We start from the raw sequence: 17,737 nt of genomic DNA on the forward strand, positions 1-17,737 counted from the left end.
TTTTTTTTAAATAACCAGTTTTCCCAGTATTTTTTATCCCTCATCAATTTGTGATGTTTATTTGATCATAAGCTAAGTTACATAAATGTAACATGGTCACTTTTACAGTCATCTACTTTGTAATCTATTATTTTATGTATTATTCTTATTAATTTTAGAGTAGTTTTTTTCTAATAATATCCCACTGGGGTTTTAGTTTTATATTAGTTAAAACTATTAGTTAGAAGAGGCAAAAGTCTAATTTACTTGCCTAAGAAAAAAAAGCAAAAGAAGAATGAAAAGAAGGTATTCGTTTTGTCATTGAGAATTACAGAGATATATATGGTAACTTCAGGTATGGTTGGATCCAGGGGACTCGAATTTTGTTGTCTAGGCACTGTCTCTTTTGGTTCTGCTTATTTTTTCATGGCTTTCATCTTCTCCTGGCTCTCTCCACATGGTGAGTTAGATGGGCATAGGCAACTAGGACTCTCATCTTCCTAGTTGAACCAGGAGAAGTTTTCCTTAACACCTTAACTAATTGGCTCACTTTGGATTAAGTGCATAACCCTGAGCCAGTTTCTGTGGCTAGAGGTATAGGAGCTGAAATCACCAAGGCCTAGTCAGCTCTTGGAAATGGTCATGGGGCGGAAGGGTTTGTTGAAGGCAGGGTAAGCCTCACCTGAACCACGTGAATGGGTCATCCACGAAAGAAGAATCCTGTTACTACTGGAAGAGGATGCTGCACTGATAAAATCAGATGTTCACTATAACTTGTTATGTGTTAATAATTGGTAAATCTGGTTGAAAACTTTATCGGAGTTCTTCATATGATTCCTACACCTTTTCTCAAGTTTGAATTCTTCCAAAATAAAAATAAAGAGTGAATGGGGGTGGCAGGGGTTTTAGCTGAATAGTGTGTTGTTTGGAAATACCACATTTGTTTCTCCATTTTTCAGTTGATGGACATTTAGATTATTCCCCTTTTGACTGTTGTGAATAATGCTGCTATACACACTTGTGTAAGTTTTTGTGAGGACATATGTTTTCATTTCTTTGGGGGTACATACCTAGAAACAGAAGTGCTGGGTCATTGGGCAGCGTGCTGTGTTAAGCGTTTTGAGGAGCTGCCTAATTGTTTCCAAAATGACTGCACCCTTCTACGTTCTCACCAGCAGTGTAGGAGGGTTCTAATTTCTCCACATCTGCAGCAGCATTTGTTACTGTCTTTTTTATTTTAGCCATGCTAGTGAGTGTGAAATGGTACCTCATTATGGCTTTGATTTGCATTTCCCTAAAGACTATGATGTTAACCATTTTTTCACGTGTGTATTGGCTGTTTGTATATCTTGTTTGGAAAATTGTCTATTCAAATTATTTGCTATTTTTACAATTGGGTTGTCTTTTTATGTTGACTTGTAAGTGTTCTTTATATATTCTTCATACAAGTTTCTTGTCAGACAATGATTTGCAAATATTTTTTTTCCACTCTGTGGGTTTTCAGTTTCTTGAAGGTGTCCTTTTTTTTTTTAATTTTTCTTAATATTTTTAAAATATTTATTTATTTTTGAGAGAGAGAGAGAGGGAAACAGAGTGTGAGTGTGTGTGGGGGGGGGGGGGCGCAGAATGCACAGAGAGAGAGGGAGACACAGAATCTGAAGCAGGCTCCAGGCTCTGAGCTGTCCGTACAGAGCCCAATACAAGGCGCGAACTCACGAACCGTGAGATCATGACCTGAGCTGAAGTCACTTGCTTAATCGACTGAGCCACCCAGGTGCCCCATGAAGGTGTCCTTTGATGCGCAAAAGTTTTGATTTTGATGAAGTCCAGTTATTTTTTCTTTTGTCACTTGTGTTTTGATGTCATAACCAAGAAGTCATTATCTAACCCACGATCATGAACTCTGTGGTTTTTTTCTTAGAAATTTTATGGTTTTAGCTCTTACATTTAGATAATGAATACATTTGAGAATATGAAGTTTCTTCCGGTGGGCTTTGGCTGCATCTTGTAAATTCATGTTCTGTTTTGTTTTCTAAACAGTTTGGAACAACATGTTATTTTGGATACTTTATTTTTATATTTGGCCATGGAATGCTTTTTTAAATTGTTTAGGTTTTTGTTGTTAATTTCTGCTTTTATGAACTTTATTACACTAACTAATATGATCATTAGAAACTTTTTTTTAAGTTTGAGTTTTTCAGTTTGTCTTTTGCCCAAAATACCCATTTTTATAATTGTTCCCTGACTTGTCTTATGTTTTAATACTAAATGTACTTGAAATAATCCAGTTTTATTAATTATATTATTCATATTACTCAGGTTCTAATTTTTAAGTCTATTAGTTTGCCAGAAATTGAGTGGTGTATTCTTTTTAATGATGCTTTCCTGTTATTTTTCCTAACAGTTTTTACTTTTATATATTTTGACAATCTTAATCTTACTTTAATAGCACAGAATCTTTTTCATGAAAGGAGGTAAGAGCTAGGCAGAGACCTATAAAGGATGCCAGTACTGTGCTAGGTTTTCCTTGGTACAGCACATATTTTTTTAGGAGGAGTTAAGGAGCAAATTGAGGTAAAAGTGTAGCATAAAACAAATCCAAACTTTTATAAAGAGGTCATGTTTGCCCTCTTGTGCAGGCTCGCACACATGTGTGTGTTATAAAGCCATAAGTTAGTACTGATACCTCATGTTTCAGTTCAGGATCACAAAGTACATCCTGCTCTCCCACATTTACATATTCTGTAGTTGCTTTTCTTAACAGTGTGAAACTTGGCTCCCTTGTCTCAATTTGCTCAATCTCAGAATGCATGAAAAGCAGCTCCAGAATTTGTTAAACCCATACCACCAGAAAAAAACCCAAAAATACTAAATAGGGTTCAGGATTTCTTTACAATTTTTAGAGGTAAATTACATATGTGAAATGCAAAAATACGTGGGCAGTTCTTTGAGTTTTGACAGATGCTCTTGGCCCTCTGAGAGTTCTGACTTTTTCTTACCAGTCTCTTTTGCCGGCTTCTCATCTCTGTTCATCTTCAGGATTGTTCTCCAGAGTTCTTCCCTCTCCTCTCTTTTCTGCTACTCTTTGTTATACCTATTTGCATGATACTTTGTGCTGTTAGGATCAGGATTAACTCCTGTTTTAACCCTAGAACCTCTCATAGCCTTAGGTTTATGGAAGGTGCTAAACTGGTGTTTGAGTAAAAAAAAAAAAAAATGCACAAGGTAATACTACTTATGTAGATTTATATAGGTTGTATGTAGAAGTTTTCTTTGAGTGTACTGAATAAATAAAAGATGAGGTTTGTATAATGCCAGGTAAATAATCATATTTCATTAATCCAGTCTTTGCATTTATTATGTTTATTTTTTACATTGTATCCTTGGAGAAATCGAGGTATATCTTTAGTCGATAGCTCTTATAATTGATGTGAGTCAATTGTGAAAAATTCCATTCATCCTTTCTAGGTCGAGAGAAAGCACCAGCATCAAAATGTCTTAAGATTTAACGAAATACGGAACAGTTATTTGGGCCAGTTCTGCCACTGCATAATAAGATGATACAGAACTGTTGTGAAGTATGAAAGATGGCCTACAAATTCCTTAACTTGGGATTGAGGAGTACAAGTTGAAATGAGTTAGCGTACTTTTCTTTATTCTGTAACATCAAGTTGCTGGGTTGTCCAACTCAAAGCAAAACAAGACTGTGAGGTCTTAGAGGGCAGGGCAGGGGTTAGGTCCTGTTTGTTTCTCCAGCTTCCCTGCATGGCAGTAGCTTGCTAATACCTATTAAAGATGGCAGAGTGCTTCTTTCAGCTCGTTGATTAACCTACTGTGCGATTCCCCTGCCTGGGAGGACATGACAGGGCCAGGATCCTTTCCTCTGGGAGCCCTGCTGGGAGTGTTTGCTAAAGGGGAATGAATGCTGGGCAGATCATTTGTCCTCAGACCTGGAATACCACAAAACTCTGATGGCTCTGACGGTAATGTGACTTCTTTTCATGTCATTGTTAGTTAAAAAAAATAACACTTATTTTCTTTATCAACAGGAGTGAAACCTCGGTCTGGTTGGTCTATTGATCCTTTTGGACATTCCCCAACAATGGCTTATCTTCTTAAACGGGCTGGATTTTCTCACATGCTTATTCAGAGAGTACATTATGCAGTTAAAAAACATTTTGCATTGCATAAAACGCTGGAATTTTTTTGGAGACAGAATTGGGGTATGTAGGGTTTGATGAACGTGGAAGGTCTCCCTTGACCTAGATGTTATTTCATAAGGGTTATGAACTCAGGCTGTTACAGGTTTTATTCAGAGTGTCAGTCTTGAAAATTAGGTTGCTTAAAGACACAGATTCTTAGAATTTATTCCCCAGAGTTTTTGTGTTAAGACTCTTTTAAGCAATGGTGAAGATATTTATCTATAGAACATTGTGGATTCTTTTTTACGCCTAAAGGAAGTAAGTAAATGTAAGGAATTAGTCTTTTGTAAATGCTTTTTTTTTTCTATTTTAAAAAGAACCTGTTTTATACAAAGTTGAATATGTGTTATATCTTATATCCAGTCATTTATTTCATGTTCAGCCTCTGTTTCCTTCTTCTGTCTTTCCTGTCTCTGCATCTAGTAAGAATTGCCTTTTAAAACCTTAATCCTGCCCTCCTAGAACAGCTTCCTGTTATCTGTACTGCTGTTCTCACGTTGTATTCTGTGGGTGCACAGGTGTTCCAAGGTCAGACTTTCGCAGCTCTTGGCTGGGGGTGGGGGGTTGAGGAGAAGACAAGATTTAGGCTTCTTAAGATGTTTTTGCCATTCCCAACACCCATTTAATTCAGAATACTTTATTATTTCTTCTTTATTGAGTTTTTATTATGGGCCATGCATTGTATTGTATGCTTTATATCCACTCTCACTGAATCTTTATCCTTTAAATTCAGTTCTCTTATAATTCCTTTTAAATGGTGAAGGAATGGATGCTAGGAACGTGAAGCCATTTGCCAAAAGTCATAAGGGCAAGTAGGTACAGAGGTGAGGTTTGAATCCGTCTTTGTGTAGTTCACAAACCCAGGCTTTTACCTCCCTGGTATTCACTGCCATGCTGATACTGAGTTTTCCTTAAGATTTCATCTGCAAAAAGGATTTTGTTGCTAAAACAATGTTCAGGAATTACTGTATTACATCATATTTTCTTTCCTGTGTAATTTAGCTCTCTCCCGAGTGTTCTCAAAAAATCATTTGTAAATCTAGACAGTAACTCCCTTATATGTACTGCTGTTTTTTTCAGTAAGGAAAGAAATTAACTGTATCATTTTTTATTCTGGAAAATAAAAACCTGGAGGGAAAACAAGAACTTGTAGGGGGTTATATCCTGTATAGTTGGATCAAATGCAAAGGAGCATACTAATTTAAAAAAAAAAAAGATTGTTAATTTGAAAAGGCCCTACTTAAACAGTCGCCTATATTCAAATTGTCCATAAATACCAATCAGCAAGAAATTACTAAGTACTTTTATGTACTTAATACCATGCTTGGAAAAAACACAGAAAACTCCCTTGCCTATAAGGAAATTATGGTCTTAATTTGATAAAAGACAACATCAAATGCAGCAGATAAACTGCAATGTGAAAATGAGTTGCTAAATATTATGGGGTGAGGTGAAGCAGTGGGATGTGGAGTGTGTCTTCGATCTATAGGAAGAAGGAAGAGAAGGTGCCATCAGTGTCTGGGATTGTGACAGCCTCTGTGTTGAGAGCAGGTATTAGTGACCAGCATCCCTGATGTCACACTGGAATCTGATTCAGCGAAACAACTTACAGCACAGAAAAGTACAGATTATAATAGCTTTGAAATTTGGGAGAGAACTGGTAATGACTTTAACTAAATGGAGTATGAGATAGAATCGGAGTATTGTAGGCTCACCAGATAGATTTGAAGATGTTACTTCAAAATTATGTTGGAATTCAGTTGAGCTGCTTTGTGTGTTCTGGTTCTTAATGAAGCAGGTTAAAATGTGCATGTTGCTTTTAATTTTTTATTTGTTGTAACTGTCTTTATTATGAAAGCAGTACATACCCATTGCTGAAAAGTAGAAATCCATACTTCAGTGAAGGCAGGGAGGTACTTCTAGGTCAGGAGTCTATAAAGATAACCATTTTTAACTCCTGGTTAAATCCTGCACTCACTGGGTGGTAGGCTTCTGACCTCTCAAGGGCAGTGGTAAGACTTGGTGGCATTGAGGTTTTAAATAAAAACAATTCTGCATCAGGAACTAGTGCTTGCTTTCTATATATATATACATACACATATATTATACATACACATATACATATGTATGTATATGTATATGTATGTACATATACATATGTATATGTATAATATATGTGTATGTATATATGTGTATATATATATATGTGTGTATATATGTATATATATGTATATATATATATATTGTTTGTTTGCTTTATTTTTATTCTTGGTGGTTTTTTGTTTTTTTGTTTTATTTTGAAAATTACTTTCACTTGTCCTGTGCTGCCTTCTTGGTGAAGAGTACCATTGGCTCTTTATTGGTGAGCATCTGGGAGACTCTCTGAACTCTTCTGGTGGCACTTCCTTCTCCTCACAGCAAGAAGTCGATAGGAATTTACCCAGTATTCTCACAAGCCTCCCTACTTTTCCTTTTCTCCTTTTATTCTCTTCATCTTTTCTTACCCTTTTTCTGTGGCTAATGTAATGGTCTTTCTCAGTGTCTCCCATTACTGATGTGGGTGGGCAGGAGCTGGCAGCCAGGGATGGACATGGCCATAATTTTGGATGAGCCAGTCACAACTTTGGCTTTGGCTTTGGTTTGGTTTGTATCTTCCTAGGTCAGTGGATGCTGGTTAATGATGGGTCTCTGCTAAATTTAGATAGAGGAGGTAGAGACTGGGGTGTGAGTCTCCTCCTTCAGCCTGGCGGTTGTTAAATGTCATGGAAGCTTATGTACTGGTAGTTTAGTAGGTTGTAGATTAGGGTCGAACTTGCATTACGTATGTAGAAAGTACTGGCATTTTGAACAGTTATAGGAAAACAGAATTTATAAATTCAGGTTTGTCTGTTGGCTCTTTATTTTAGATCTGGGATCTGGCACAGATATTTTTTGCCACATGATGCCCTTCTACAGCTATGACATCCCTCATACGTGCGGACCTGATCCTAAAATATGCTGCCAGTTTGATTTTAAACGGCTTCCTGGAGGCAGATTTGGTTGTCCCTGGGGAGTCCCCCCAGAAACAATACATCCTGGAAATGTCCAAAAGAGGTATGAAAATGTGCATTTCACAAGACACCATCGAACAAAGTAGCAACTCAGCTGCTCATTGCTAAAGGGTTCAGTAGCCAACATTATCCATGTTCAAGGTATTCATTCAAACCAGATTTCAAGCGACTTAAAAATGCCAGAGCTTTGTGCCTTTTATGTGTTAAAGTTTAATGGAAAATGAACAATAGGTGATCAATATACAATGGAGAACCTATAATACTCTGTTATTACCATCTCCTTTGCCCTTATTATAAAAACCATCTATGTTTGATTGATTTCATATACTTTTGTTGATAATAAAACTTCTGGTCTCTATTGTATAAATTGGTAAGAAAAGCAACCCAACTGCAAAAACACATTTATTGAAATGGAACACATAAAGAGTGTAATTATCTGTTCCTTTAATAACAATTTCAGTAATAGTAAATGCTGCCCAGCTCTGATGAATACACTCTTTCAATCTTTCTGACATTTTTGGCTTATAGAAAATTTTAATTAGGAATATTTATATTTAAACATATTTATCTAAATAAAAATCAAAGGAATGAATGACTCTTTTAAGAAGAAGAAAATTACTCTAATGATAGAAGCATCTCATTCTATCTAGTTACCTATACTTCTAATTTGGGTGCTTATGAAGCTTAATTTCTTCACTTAAAAATTATTGCCGTATAATGCATTTAAATAAAACATTGTGTGGGGCACCTGGGTGGCTCAGTCAGTTAGGCGTCCAACTTCAGCTCAGGTCATGATCTCACGGTCTGAGTTCGAGCCCCGCATCGGGCTCTGTGCTGATAGCTCAGAGCCTGGAGCTGCTTCAGATTCTGTGTCTCTCTCTCTCTCTCTGCCCCTCCCCCACTTGCGCTCTGTCTCTCTCTATCTCAAAAATAAAAATATTTAAAAAAATTAAAAAATAAATAAAACATTGTGTTATAATATAGAGGCGCCTGGGTGGCCCAGTCGGTTAAGCATCTGACTTCTGCTCAGGTCATGATCTCACGGTTCATGGGTTTAAGCCCCATGTCAGGCTCTGTGCTGACAGCTCAGAGCCTGGATCCTGCTTCAGATTGTTTCTCCTCTCTCTCCCTCTCTCTCTCTCTCTCTTTCTCTTTGCCCCTCCTCCAGTTGTGCTCAGTCTCCTTCTCTCAAAAAAAGTAAAAAACGTTAAAAAAAAAACATTGTGTTTTAATGTAAACCACTCATGTATGCCAGAAAAGTAAAATAGGTTTTTATTTTATTTTTTTCAACGTTTATTTATTTTGAGACAGAGAGAGACAGAGCATGAACGGGGGAGGGGCAGAGAGAGAGGGAGACACAGAATCGGAAACAGGCTCCAGGCTCTGAGCCATCAGCCCAGAGCCTGACGCGGGGCTCGAACTCCCGGACCGCGAGATCGTGACCTGGCTGAAGTCGGACGCTTAACCGACTGTGCCACCCAGGCGCCCCTTATTTTATTTTTTTGATCCATCATGTTATTTATTATGCAAATGAGGAAATTTTCGAGAGTGAGATGGGAAACTGTAAAGAGTTAAACTATGATGACAGCCATAAACTCTACAAACCAGAACATTCTTTAACCGTAGTTTTAAGACCCTAGTATTTCAGGTTTCCACAAACCTACTCTGCCTAGGTTCTTGTACATGTCATCCTTAAAAAATTTTTCAGTAACATGACGGTAACACAAGTGTAGGCATATTTTTAAACTCATCAAATTGTAATACATGGATTATATAACAATAATTACGTGCAGTTTTTTTGCCAGTCATAAGTTTGATGGTTTCAGGGAACTCCATGCTAGTGCAGCTTGCTGAGAAGAAGCGAGGCATCCTACCTTCCACAGGAGGGTTAAAACAGGCAAGGGTGAGGCAGGTCAGTACTTAACAACCACGGCCACCCAAATCACCCAGGGAACTTTTGAAAAGTCTCCAGGCCAACAAAATGAGAATAGAGTGCCAGCATAATCACCCCAGGTGATTGCAGAGCACAACAATAAAGCCTTTTAAATAAAATAAGATCTTTGCACTAGGTACTGTCAAGTCTATTTATTTTTAAAAAATTGCTTTTTAAAAATTGTGTGTGGAAGAGGAAGGTGAGATTGGGTCTCTCTGCCTTGAGTGAGTCCTTGTGGCCATGAAATATTCCATTGTGAGCTTCTCACTGTGGCACACACAAAAGTGTTTTATCATGGCAGCCTTCTTGAAGCCATAGTTCCCTTCTAGCAAAATCTATTTATAATTTTTTTTTTTAAAGTGTCCAAGTTTAGGAATCAACCTGGTTTCATTTTCCTGGTTCCTACAGCAATGAAAATCCCTGAGGAACAGTGAATAGCCTGCTTTCTGGGATTAGGTTAGTTAGGCATGGGAGAGTAATCCAGTATAAGGTAGCAAAAGGTACAGTGAAAAAGAAGAGGTAAGGGTGGGGAGAGTATCTCAGCTCAGGAGGTCAAAGATAGGGAATTTCTTTGAAGGCAGCCAGATGCTTCAGTTGGGGACTCTCAGTGCACCCAAAGGCCTTGTGAGGCTCCTCTTTTTTTTGGTCCTCCTATCTGTTTAAAGTGCATTTTTAGGGGGAAAAAAGCCATTTTGTGTAATCCAGTGGCTGTGTCCCATCTGACACTTCAAAGATTGCCCCCCAGGAACATACTTTGCACTCAGTCAGTTCCACTGATTTTGCAAGTGGTTTCCGGACACCTGGGGGCAGAGAGATGAAAGAGTCTATTTAATACTTAAGTAGATTTTTTTTAAAAACTTCTTATAAGTCTTGAAATCTTAACTCTACTGGTTACTTCACATCCAGACATCACCTTCCTTTTTACTTCTTGATGAATGAAGATCAAACACGGGTCTTCCAGATTAGTAGTGCTTGGTTTTAATAACCTAAAGGAAATGAAATTGAACTGTAGTTTACAGGTGATACACTTGATACTGTTTATTAGTTCAGCAGGTTCCTCTACTTCCCAAATAAAGAAACACCATTCTTTATCAAGTTGAGGTTTTGTTCTCATGCACAATATTTTACATATGATGATGATTTACGTGTCAAATGGTAGGATGTTCTAGGGAATTTTTTTTCTTGGTTCTAGTTAAGTTGACATTTCGAATCTGGTGAAAGAATTGAAGAGCAGATTGCTGCTGTACATCTTCAGAGTGATAATCCATTGGTTCATTTGTCAGTAGTGTACCATGTATTTAATAAATATCCACTGTCTACCAGGTAGTATAGGTTGGTTCCTTGGCTTTCTCAGTGTTGACACCTTCTGAGCAGGAGCCTGGGCGCGAGGACAGATGCTAAATGGAAAAGGCACGTTTAATGTTTGTGATTTCTTTCCTGTTATGTGTCTTATGTGTATACACACAAGATATGGTATATCTAGTAGTAAACCTTGGGATTCATTTAAATGATCACTTACTTATTTTTATTCTGGTTGCCTGGGGGATCTGATGGATGCTCTGTCACATAGTATATCTTATAATCTGTGATTTATATGTTTGGTTTTCTTCACTTATTTATTTTGATTTTATTTGTCTTTCTGTTTGATTAATCTTATTGTACATGTATTTTTTAATTATAAGTAAAAATCTAAAATTGGTTTTGGTAAGTGTGGAATATTCGTAAATTATTAGTAAGAATTAAGTACTCCACTGAATGCTAATCTCAGAAAACTATGTTTTGTAAGAATATTATGGTTATATTTTACTCACCAAGTTACGAAATTTTGCTAATAATTTAATATTTGCAAAGCAATTTCAGAGACTATCATTATAGAAAGATCATGAGATTCTAAATTTAGTTAAAATTTTTTTTAACTATTTCTATAAAATACCTCTTTCATCATTGGTGTTCTTTGAGTTTCTTTCATAAGTTTTTATATTGTGAATTAGAACCTACTTCTGAATAACCCTTGAAATGAAAATTGGAACATTGGGTAAAAAGCATATTAGTGATTTATCACTAATTTCTTAAGTGTGTCATTACAACATTGAGAACTACTCTGAGTTTATCTGCTTGTTTAATTTCATTTTGGTAAGCCATTCCTCTTAAATACCTTATATTCGTAGTCTTCTTCAAATGTTGCCCCAATTCAGCATTTGGCAAAAGGATTTCCTACAGAATTACTAGAATATGAAATATAAAAAAAAGCACATCAGCACATTTAGTGTTTAGCTATCCTTTTGAGTCATGGGTGGTTAGAGCTGAGGGAGGTAGAATCCAGAAAAGCTAATTCATTTCCTAAGCTTGATTTGTTGATCAGTACTGAGAAGGACACTGTGACAGATACAGAGTTTATTGATGGCAGGTGTTAAATGAGTTGTTTTTCTTCCTTTTGAAGAGGAAATACGGTTCTATAATTGGTTTTGTTCAAACTATTTTTTTAATGTTTAATCAGGCAAGTTTAGCTTAAATTAGAGAAAGATGTTAAATCAAAGCAAACTTCAAAGTTTATGTAGATGAGAAATCCTTATTGTCTTTTTGGACCAAATCATTTTAAAACACAGGCTGTCCAGGATCCAATATCTGTGCCTGGGCTTCAGGAGGGCCATTGATGTTCCTAGTAATTATATGCCAAAGTTGGTCTGTGACTTTATTTCTCTAAGGATAAGAAAAACTATGGGTTTTTCTCTGTGATAATTTATGAATATTTTAAGTGGACAATGAAAATTAGTATAGTAGTTTTCAAAAATCTGCTTTATAGATCATACTAACCTAGAATTCAGGTAAAATACACAATTTCTTTTAACATAATACGCTTTGTAATGAGTTGCCCCATTGTTCTTTTCTTACTACTGTTCCTTTTTTCCCTTTTTCTTTTGTAGGGCTGAGATGCTTCTCGACCAGTACCGAAAAAAGTCAAAGCTCTTCCGTACCACAGTTCTCCTGGCCCCGCTGGGAGATGATTTTCGCTACTGTGAACGCACAGAATGGGATCATCAGTTTAAGAATTACCAGCTGCTTTTTGATTATATGAATTCTCATCCTGAGTATAACGTTAAGGTAATGAGAAAATATTTAATTATGAAAGTGCATTTGAAGTTGAGGCCTCATTATTACGTGAGGCTAAAACACAGTTGCCTTAGTTTCTTGTTCCCATATCTCAATATTTACTTGAATATGTGGTCCTTATGTAAACCTGTAGTTCTTACAGAGGAGAATTCTCTAGTATTATAGCTGTGTTTCTGAAGTGATCCCTTTCTCCCCATTCCCATAGAATTAAACAGGCATGAGTTTTAAGTGGCTGTAAACATGTAAGGCGTGAAGTTCATTTTTCAGTGATGTCCTGTTTTTCTACCGTCATTGAAAGTTTGTTTCTCTCTGACAGTTGCATCCTGGTGATTTAGTAGTGTGACTGGCAGATGCAGATGGACATGTCCTGAATTTTGCAAATGAATGTCTTGTGTCCAGAGAATACACTAGCATTTTTCTTAGATGAGAAGACTTCTAAAATCAATCAATTATTTGCCTGTAGTTCTCACTCTTTTTTTCCCCTTGTGGAAAATTTAAAACGTACCCTAAAGTTTTGAGAACGACTCAAGTACCACCACCCCCCAACCTCACCCTGCCTTCCCAATATCCGTGGCTCAATTCTAGGTCACTCTCTTCAGCTTCAGCTGTGTCTCACTCTCCCCTCCCCCTTCTCCCCGCGATGATTTTGGAGGAAACCTCAGATGTCATGTAGTTTCATCTGTAACCATTTCAGTATCTGTCTCTAAATGATAAGGACTTTACAAATGAAATCATAATGCCATTATTACATCACAAAATTAATAATTCAATAATATCATATATCCAGATAGATTCACATTTTCCTGATCCCATAAAAGCATTTTTTTAGCAGATGTTTCGTGAGTCACCATTCAAACAAGAGTGATATATTAGACTCTGTAAGAAAATTACCCAGTGTATTTATTATATTTATACACTAACCCATGAGACAGTAGAATATCTGTGAAAATACTGTAGAAAGGAAGAGAATGTGGCCTGTCATCAGCTTTCTAATTTCCTAAGGTGAGGTTTTTCTCTGTGATAAGAATTTATGAATATTTTAAATGGATAATGAAAATTAGCAAAGCAATTTTAAAAAATCTGCCTTATACATTATATGTAAGTGATGAATCACTAAATTTTATTCCTGAAATCATTATTACACTATATGCTAACTAACTTGGATTTAAATTTTAAAAAATCTGCCTTATAAATCATACCAACCTAGATTTCAGGTAAAATATACAACAGTTTCTTTTAACAAAATACACTTTTTATTTATTTAAAAAATATATATTTTTTAATATTTATTCATTTTTGAGAGACATAGTGTGAGCAGGAGAGAGGCAGACACGGAATCCGAAGCAGGCTACAGGCTCTGAACTGTTAGCAGAGCCCGACATGGAGCTTGAACACACGAACCGTGAGATCATGACCTGAGCCAAAGTCAGACGCCCAACCACCTATGCCACCCAGGTGCCCCAGCATAATACACTTTTTAATGAGTTGCTCCATTGTTCTTTTCTTAATACTATTCTTGTTTTCTCTTTTTCTTTCATAGGGCTGAGATGCTTCTGTTTAGGAAGCATATGTAACTGTTTAGAAGATTAGAAAGCTGATGATAGGCCACATGCTATGTCATGAGAATTCAAGTTTATTAAGTAAACTTAAATAGTATCAAATAGATAAACTTAAATAAAATATCAAGTATATTCAAGATATTTACAACTGACTCTCTACCAAAGTATGAACTCTGTGCATGGGGTCTGTGTTTAAATCATCTCCTTAATCTCCTCGAAGACAAAGCTCATATACGAACACTTGATTGGGAGATGGCATATGTATATGGGTATTTTATCCCTAAATACATCTTCCTAGCGAATGTTCTTATGGTCTACAAAAGGATCTACCACCTGATTCTTCAGAATTAAGTCCTGATTTTAGTATTTTACCCATTTCCTCCTTTGTCCACTAGGGCAATTTTTAAAGTAATTAAAAATTGAAATATCACATACATAGGAGATATGCACAAATCCATATGTGTACAGAGAATTTCTTCAAATTAAAAAAATCCCATGTAGTCACCATCCAGATTAAGACATAGAACATTTATAGCATCCAGAAGAGTCCCTTAAATCCCCTTCAAATCATTGCCAACTCTTAACAAAAGTAAGCTTATTTTCCCTTCTGTCATCATGATTAGTGTTGTTTCTTTTTAAATTTCACAAGAAGGGGATCTTAAGTATCTGTTATTTTGTGTCTGGATTTCCTTGCTCCAGGTTGTGTTTGCCACATTCATCCATATTGTTGCATGTAGCAGCATATTCATTTTTAATGCCGTATAATATCTCTAGTATCCATATGATACAGTTTGTCCATTGTATTGTTGATGGATATTTGGGTTGTTTTCCAATTTTTGTCTATTATAAATAAAGCCGTTTTGAATGTTTTGTGCATGCTTTGATATACATAAGTGTGAGTTTATGTGGGTATAAAGTGGGATGGAAATTTTTGGTCATTGAGTATGCACATGTTGAGCCTCAGCAGATATTGCCAAACAGTATTCCAAAATAGATTGCATTAATTGTTGCATTTTATGACAATTTCAGTTGCTCTACTTCCTTACTCAGACTTTGTATAGTTATGATTGTTTTTCATTTTTTATATTTTATGATAGATGTGATTGTTTTATTTTGTATTTCCCTGGTAGTTATGAGGTTGAACCTCTTTTCATAAGTTTGTTGCCATTTAGATACCTTCTTGTGAAGAGTGCCTATTTAAAACTTTTGATGACTTTTCCTTAAATTGGGTTATCTGTCTTTTTGTACCATTTATAGTTCTTATATATGTTTTCCTTTGAGTCTTTTTTTTTTCAGATAAAAGTTTTGCAAATATTGTCTCCCACTATGTAAGCCTATTTTTTTTCTTAATACTGTCTTTTGATAAACAATTCCTTCATTTTAATTAAATATAATATAATAGTATTTTCCTTTATGATAAGTGCTTGTTGTGTCCTACTTAAGAAATTTTTGTTTATACCTCATAGTCATGAAAATATATTTCTTATGAAGTTGTCCTCCAGAAGCTTTATTGCTTTACCTTCAACATTTAGGTCTGTAATGTATTTGGAATTGATTTTTTATGAATTTTATGAAGGTAGGGATCAAAGGGCATTTTTGCCCATATGGATATCTACCACTATTTATTGAAAAGATCAGTTTGCCACTACACTGTAGCATCATCTTTGTCATTCATTATGCATGAAACTATATTTGTGTGGATCTTGTGTAGATTGTTTTCAATTTTGTCTGTTTGACTCATCTCATACTGTCTTAATTACTGTAGTTTTAGAATAGATCTTCATATCTGATAGCATAAGTCTTCTTTCTTCTGCCCACCCCCCCCACCGCCCAAAAAAAAAGTTGGGATTTTGATTGGCATTGCTTTGAACCTATGGATCAATTTGAATATTGATCCATATTAGGCCATCCATGAACATGGTATAGTCCATGTATAAAAAGTGTAATTAACTTTTGCATTCTAACCTTGTACACAGTAACCCTCCTGCATTTCCTTTCTTTCCAGAATTTGTGCATTCAAGTGTTGGCTGCTTTGATTGCCCTTAGATACCTTTCAAACAAAAGTGGGTTGTTTTTTTTTTTTTCGGTGTTTTTTTTTTTTTTTTTCTTTGTGATTTATCTAGTTATGTCCCTTCTCTGTAGGGTATTTGAAGTTATTTTGTCTAAGCTGGAAGCTTACATTTATTATTTTCTTTTAGTGAAAGGAAAAACAAAAGTAAGTAATTGAATATAGATGGCTAAAAAACGGACCTTGAACTAGCCAAGACAGTCAGTTTGCTATTGATCATCACTTTTTTTTACAGTTTATGTAAGTTTCCTGTATGTTGTCCAGATAGAGGAGTTTGAGGATCTTTAATATTAAAGTTATGTTTAAGATATTATTTGTTGCCTTTTAATGTAAAAAATATTTGACTATTTTTTTAGTTATTTGTTTAGGAATCCCAAATATGTACTTTATTTGAGCTACCAAAAGGTTCTGTAAAAAAAATTTAGTCTTAAATAATTTCTTTTGAAACCTCAGCATGAAGGATTACGTTTCAGTCCTTTGAGACTGAATTAAGTTTGTGAGAAAGCCCACCAGGCCGCTTACATAAACTTTGCCCTGGGAATTTGCCAGGAAAGAAGTATATTCATCTTGGCTAATACAAAAATTAATTAAAATATTTTAAAATATTTAAAATCATCTATTTTGCTGTCATAAAATATTGTGTCACAATTATATTCTGATAACTTATATTTGTCTTACTAATATCATTGTGTTTCCAGTTGAAATTTGCCTTGACAATAGAAGAATAATAGCTAAAACTTACACCATTATTTGCCAGTTGTATTTCTAAGCATTTTACTTAGACCCTATTATCTGTAACAAAGACACAGAGACAGTATATAATATGCTCAAAACCACATGTTAGGTAAGTGGTAGAGATGAAATTTAATTCCATTCCACCTAGATCCAGGTTCTGTGCTGTTCTTAACCACTCTACTAGAATGCTACTCACTGTTGTTAACTACTCTTATTTTTCTGCCACATTGAATCAAAATGGTTTTAGTCTCTCTCTCTCTCTCTCTCTCTGTGTGTGTGTGTGTGTGTGTGTGTGTGTGTGTGTGTGTGTAAGGTAGGAAACAACAAAATTAGCATGTTACTGTTACTCAAAGAAATACATTCCCTGTTAAATTCTCTGTTTAGTTCTAAAAACCATGCCTTTTAATATCTGTTTACATAGTCTGGTATAATGTTTCTTTTTTCCTTTGATTTATAGAATAGTTTGGGCTCATAAAAATGGATTTATGTTCTGGTAATTTAAATCATTAGTCAGAAGACCTTTTCGTTTGAGCAGTCAACCTTTCAATTCTTGTCACTCTTTGTGTTTTACTTCTATTCAGTGTTACCTGCTGGTAGAGAAAGTCGCTTTTTTGTTTTGTTTTATTTTTTTTTTAACGTTTATTTATTTTTGAGACAGAGACAGAGCATGAACGGGGAGGGGCAGAGAGAGAGGGAGACACAGAATCTGAAACAGGCTCCAGGCTCTGAGCGGTCAGCACAGAGCCTGACGCGGGGCTCGAACTCACGACCGTGAGATCATGACCTGAGCCAAAGTCGGACGCCCAACCGACCAAGCCACCCAGGCGCCCCTGTTTTGTTTATTTTTAATGATCTGCTGTTCTTGAAGTCTCCCTTATAAGAGCTCAAACTAGGGAGATGGGGAGGCCAGGAGAGTATATGTGCATAAGACCTATGAAAATGCTTAACAAAACTATTATTCCAGACTTCTGGAACATTTTGCTCAAAATGTTATAGCTAAATATATGTAAATGAAATGTTTTATTTTTTCTGCTTCCTCCCAGCGTTCCTTCATCTCTGAATAATTCTATGCCATGACCCCTGCATATTTTGAAATTCTG

At 35.8% G+C, this 17,737-nt stretch overlaps 1 protein-coding gene across 1 annotated transcript in view; it reads left to right on the forward strand.

Moving 5' to 3' along the window:
* Positions 1-17,737, forward strand: part of MAN2A1 (mannosidase alpha class 2A member 1) — a 167,129-nt gene that overhangs the window by 60,382 nt on the left and 89,010 nt on the right. Inside the window, exons 6-8 of the mRNA XM_047090160.1 lie at positions 4,029-4,202; positions 7,088-7,274; positions 12,089-12,266. Coding sequence (XP_046946116.1) covers positions 4,029-4,202; positions 7,088-7,274; positions 12,089-12,266 — 539 coding nt within the window. The remainder of the gene's footprint in view (positions 1-4,028; positions 4,203-7,087; positions 7,275-12,088; positions 12,267-17,737) is intronic.

Source organism: Lynx rufus, unplaced genomic scaffold, assembly GCF_022079265.1.
Source record: "Lynx rufus isolate CCGP_SWC_20201006 ecotype Redwood Valley unplaced genomic scaffold, mLynRuf1.p SCAF_1, whole genome shotgun sequence".
Taxonomy (NCBI): Eukaryota; Metazoa; Chordata; class Mammalia; order Carnivora; family Felidae; genus Lynx; species Lynx rufus.